General features: G+C 62.1%; 1 protein-coding gene across 1 annotated transcript; it reads left to right on the top strand.

Annotated features, from left to right (window-relative positions):
* The first annotated feature begins 4193 nt into the window (after nucleotides 1–4193).
* Nucleotides 4194–5512, top strand: APLNR (apelin receptor). Its single transcript, XM_049820161.1, has one exon. The coding sequence runs from the start codon at nucleotides 4247–4249 to the stop codon at nucleotides 5357–5359; it is 1113 nt and encodes a 370-aa protein (XP_049676118.1). The 5' UTR covers nucleotides 4194–4246; the 3' UTR covers nucleotides 5360–5512.
* Nucleotides 5513–5565: the final 53 nt, after the last annotated feature.

Here is a 5565-nt window from a genome sequence, read left to right as displayed (position 1 = left end):
TGGTTGGTTCAGGGCGGGCCCTGGCTCTTCTTGCAGCCCCCCCCCCCCCCCCCCCCCCCCGGCCCGCTGGATGTCCCCTGGCCCGGGGGTGGCCCCGTAGGGCTGGGGGGGGACATGCTGCCGTGGGGACTGCCACCAGGAGGAGCTCTCTGCCTGCCACTGGGGCCGGGTGCCCCCACTTCGGTCTGCTGGGGCGCGGGGCACCCGTGGGTGCTGCCTGGCTGGGGGGGGGAGGGGTAGAAATGACACCCACCCCGGGTGCACCCCAATCCCCCATGGGTAGCTGCAGAGAGGGAGCGTGTGTGGCCGCGGGTGTGCAGCAATTGCAGAGCCCCTTGCAGGGGCCAATGCAAGCCTCCACCCACCCACCCCACTGGTGATGCACCCATGCTCCTCCCCACGGCGCTGTGCCCCATGTGTACCCGCACCGTCCTGCACCCCCGCACGCACACAGCATCCCTCTGCAGAAGCAGCCACTTGCACAGTTGCCTTGCACGCGTGCTGACTCCTGCACACGCAGCTCAGCACATGCGTGGGTGCATGTGTCTGCCCACGCGTGCAAACCAGCCGTGCGCGCCCACCCTGGCACCAAACGGTGCTGTCCTGCCTATTCCCTGTCCGCTAGCTTGCTGGGGTGGTGGGTGCTGGGGTCACCCTGAGGAAGAGTGGGGACAGATGCCCCCCCTGTCCCAAACCTGGCACGCTGAGCAGCCCCCACCTCCCTCCAGCTGAAGTGAAGCCAGCAAAGGGAGGATTGCCACGGGCCCACTGGCATGGCACTGGCTGCGGTGTGACTGTGAGGTTGAGCCATGGAGGAAGGGGGGATACCCCATCCCTGTGGCTGGGCTGGAGCTGAAACCTCCGAAGGAGACATGCTGCTGGCAGATGCCCCCCCATGTCCCTCCTGCCCTTGGTTTTTGGCTGGGTTGGTGAGCTGAGCTGCCACCGTGGCCACTCTTTTGGCATGTGCCTCTCCGAGACCTGGCTCTGCTCGCCCCCCCCCCGCCCCCCCGGGATGGGAACCCCCAGGCTGTTTTTTCCTGGCAGAGCGTGATGGAAAGAGGGAGATCCAGAGGGAGAGATGCAGCCGAGGTGTTGTTGCTTCCCTGGTAGGATGTGAGTAACTCCAACCGGCTTCAGAGGAAGTTGCCAAATCCCACCTCATGGCACAGCCGACTGCTGCCCTTCCTGGCAAGGGGTGCCCAGGTGGTGCCAGGAGCTCGGCCCCATGTCCCGACACCCCTGCAGGGGGGCTCCCACCAGCACCCACGAGGCTGCTGGGACCAGGGGACACTTGGGGACAGTCACCGCATCCGGGAGATGGCTGTTCTTCCCCATCCCCTGTGGGGCAGCCCCCTGCCATGTGTCTGGGAGGTGGCTTTTGTGCCGGGCCTGGGGTGTGTGGCATGGATCCAAGCCAAGGAACATGGCAGATGCTTGATGGGCTCAGCTTTTCCCTGGCAAAGCTTCACGCCATGAGCTGGTCGGAGGGCTCCTGCTTGCCCCCAAGCCCTTGGCTTCGTCCTGGCACTGCAGCAAAAACTCAGCCTCTTTCCTCCGAGCTTGTCCGACGGACACTGCTCCCTCCCGGCTGCGGAGCTGGCAGGGACAGATGTGGGCTTGGCTCTGCGCCGCCATCCAGATAGAGCCACTGGCTACTGGGCCCTGGGATTTATTCCCTGGGAATTAGGAGTGAAGGTTCCTGCAGCCTCTTGCTCCTGTCGGGGATGGGGCTGCAGGGACCCAGGGCAGCCCGTCGCCTTGCAGGGGAAAACAGCTCCTTGCAGAGCCCCTTGCTGCTGGGCTCCCTTAACCCTCTCCCCGAAGCCCCTGGTCACATTCCTGCTGCCCAACAGCACTAAGATAACGGAGTTCATTATCAGCCCTGCCACCCCCACCGGTGATAACGCCCTGCCACCGCTCCCTGTGGCTTCAGGGCCCTTTGCCCAGCTGTGGCCACCAACCCACCACCCCGGCTACAGCAAACCCAACCCGGGGGAGGGTCTCCAGCCGCCTGGTGCAGTCCTTCCCACTGGAGGAGGCTGCACGTGGGTCAGCCCAGAGCCAGGGACTGCGCTGGGACCCCAGGGTGGCACCAAGGACTGTGCATGAGTGGAGCCATCCCCACTGCCAGGGCAGCGAGGGGGTGACGGGGGACCCTTCAGCCCCTCTGGCATTGCTGGCGGCTTTTTGGCAAGGCATTGCCTTGGCAGGGCTGGAAAGGGTTACCTGTTCTCCTGTGCTACCCACAGAAGACAAAAATAGCTGAGATTGTTATTAATAGTGATCTTCGTTACCTGGGCTGGAACATCTCCCTTTGTAGCAGTTTCTGGTGGTACCAAGGGTCTAATTAGCATTTCTTTTATTTCCATATTTTATTCCATTTATTAGCTAATAGGCTTAAGTAATGTCTTCATCAGGCTTGTTTTGTGTGGGGCTCCATCCCTTCTTTAAACAAACTTCGGGTTTTAACTTAAATCAGCAGCCGTCATATTTATGCATCATTTTTTAGCAGGTTTTTATTTTAATTCTTCAAAGACCTGCCGGCCCTAGCACCTTACCCTGCAGGGTTAATGTGTGCCTTTCCAAGGGACTGTCCCAGGTCATTAGAATATTTTATTATTCATTATCTCCAGCCCAATTAAGCCCTGGTTTGTTCTCCCAGGCTGATGGCTTTGGGTCTCCTTTGGGCGGCTGGTTTAGTGGCCACTGTGCCCACCCCTCTGGGGCTCTCACCGCTCCCCCACCTGCACCCCCATTTCTCAGCCCCTCTCCCTCCTGTACCGCTCGTTTTTTCTATTTTTGGAGATCCCTTTGAGCTTCCCCCGTTTCAGCCACCGAATTACACCCCCCTCCCCCCCTTTCTTTACATCACTCTGCTGGGAAAAGGGACCTGCTGTGCTGGTGGGGGGTCGCTGGGGGCTTTGCCCTCATAGTGGCTGTGCACCCCCCCGCCAGCTCCATCCCCGTGGTTCCTCCACTGCCCCTGTGCTTGGGTTTTAACCTTGCCATTTCCACTGCCCGTTCCTCTTAATTTACCTATTCTGACAGCGAAAGGCACCTCCACTCCTCTGGCCCTTTGGCTCAGCCCAAGCCCCCCCCCCATGCTTTTCCTGGCCTCCCAGGGGACTTGTGGCTTTTCAGACTTAACTGTTTGCAAAGTCCTGCTTGCCTTCGCCAGTGCTTTTCCCCAAAGCTGTAATTGTGAGAGTTCAGCCCTGGTGGGATGACCCCATCCCACAGCTCTGCTGCTTCCCTCCTCCTCCTGCTCCTTCCAAATATTTTATTTTTGGGGTGGGGGGGTGATTTTTCATCTTTCTTGGCTCAGCTGAAGGCATTGCTGCTTTCAGCTCCTTTACCAGACAGCAAAGCCTGCACAGAACTGGGATGCAGCAAGGGCTCCCCATCACTGTCTGGTCCTTCAGCAAAAGATGCCTTAAAATGGTCTTTTTGTGGGCTGGGGGGGGAATCTCGGAGCTCCCGCTCCGCAGATTTTTGGAAAACACATAAAGGTCTCTCCAGCATGTCTTACTTGCAATAGGGCACCGGCAATTTGGGACCCTCCTGCTGCCACGACTGTTTGCAAATGCAAAACCCTGGATGCAAAATGTAAAAGCCCAAGTGCAACATGCCAAATGCAAAACGCCAAATGCAAAGTCCCAAATGCCAAACGCCAGACGCAACTCCCACCCAAGTGCAACACCCTGCTGCAAAACGCCCAATGCAACAAGCCAAATGCGAAATGCAAAATGCAAAACCCGAACTGCAGCACCCCAATGCAAAACGCTGAAAGCAGCACCCCAAAGGTGAAATCCCAAACGCAAATTCGGACCCGCAGGGTGGCGGACCCGTGCCCAGCTCTTCAGACTCCCTGTCCTGCCGAGGCTGCTTCCCTGAGCCGCGGCACCGAACCTGACTGCCGGTGGGGTGACCACAATCCCCCAGGAGGCAGCCGCCCTGCGGTGGGGGGACGGGGCTTATCTCAGGGGTTGACGCTTTGACACTTGGGTGAGAGCTTGGTAAACCCCCAGGAAGGAGCCAGATGGAGGGTGGAGGGGGAGCTGTGAAATTTCCCACGGGGGCTCCCCCCGTCCATCCATCCTGTCCGTCCCATCAAGGAGGAGGGCGGAGGAGGAGGAGGAAGGGGAGGTAACGCGGTGGGGTTTGTTGGGCCGGGCTCAGAGGGCCGGAGGAGCTCGGTGAGCCCGGGATGAGCTGAGCTGAGCTAAGCCCAGCGGCCGGCGGCATGGAGGAGGCGATGGACGCCTATGCCTACGGGGACAACGAGACGGAGTGCGAGTACGCCGAGTGGGGCCCCTCACTGGCCCTGCTGCCCACCATCTACCTGCTGGTCTTCCTGCTGGGCACGGCGGGCAACGGGCTGGTCCTCTGGACCGTCTTCAAGGGTGGCCGGGACCGCCGGCGTTCGGCCGACACCTTCATCGCCAACCTGGCTGCCGCCGACCTTACCTTCGTGGCCACTCTGCCACTGTGGGCTGCCTACGCCTGGCTGGGCTACCACTGGCCCTTCGGCACGGCCGCCTGCAAGGTCAGCAGCTACCTGGTCTTCGTCAACATGTATGCCAGTGTCTTCTGCCTGACGGGACTGAGCTTTGACCGCTACCTGGCCATCGTCCGGCCCCTGGCCACCGCCAAGCTGCGCTCACGGGTCAGCGGGCTGGTGGCCACGGTGGCCCTGTGGGCACTGGCGGCTCTGCTGGCCCTGCCAGCCTTGGTGCTGCGGCGGGCAGCTGCCCTGGGGGGGGACAGCAAGATCACCTGCTACATGGACTACGGGGGCCTGGCCGCCCCGGGGACGGAGGGCGCCTGGGAGGTGGGGCTGGGGCTCTCCTCCACTGCCCTGGGCTTCGTGGCCCCCTTTGCTGTCATGCTGACCTGCTACTTCTTCATCGCCCGCACCGTAGCCAGCCATTTCCGCCGGGAGCGGGCCGAGGGGCCCCGCAAGCGCAAGCGCCTCCTCACCATCATCACGGTGCTGGTGGCCGCCTTTGGGGGCTGCTGGTTGCCCTTCCACCTGGTCAAGACCCTCTACGTCCTGATGGACCTGGAGGTGCTGCCGTGGTCCTGCAGCTTCCACACCTTCCTCAACAACCTCCACCCCTACTGCACCAGCATCGCCTACATCAACAGCTGCCTCAACCCCTTCCTCTACGCCTTCTTCGACCCCCGCTTCCGCCATGCCTGCGCCGCCCTCCTCTGCTGCCGGACCCCCGGTCCCGGGACCGAGCGCTCCGCCAGCTACTCCTCAGGGCACAGCCACCCCCCTGGAGGCAAGGGGGGGCCGGTCCCGGGGGGCAAGCTGGACCCCGCCACCCAGGAGACGCTCTTCCGTGCCTAACCCCTCCCTGCTCCACCCCCGGTGCCCCCCCGAGCTGGTCTCCTTGGGGGGACTCCACCTCCTCCTCACCCCAGAGCCTGGCTTGCTTTGGGGACCCTCCCTCTGGAAAGCCGTGCTCGCGGGAAGGGGAAACTGAGGCAGGGGCTGGGCAGACCCTGGGAGGAGCCCCTGGGGGGCTCGGGCAGGGGTGGCTCCCCCCAGCACCC

Source organism: Accipiter gentilis, chromosome 17 (assembly GCF_929443795.1).
Source record: "Accipiter gentilis chromosome 17, bAccGen1.1, whole genome shotgun sequence".
Taxonomy (NCBI): Eukaryota; Metazoa; Chordata; class Aves; order Accipitriformes; family Accipitridae; genus Astur; species Astur gentilis.
Note: the sequence above shows the minus strand (reverse complement) of the source record. Positions and strands in the feature narration are given on the sequence as shown.

Coding starts and splice junctions, on each gene's coding strand:
- APLNR (XM_049820161.1), top strand. CDS start 4,247: ATGGAGGAGGCGATGGACGCCTATGCCTACGGGGACAACGAGACGGAG.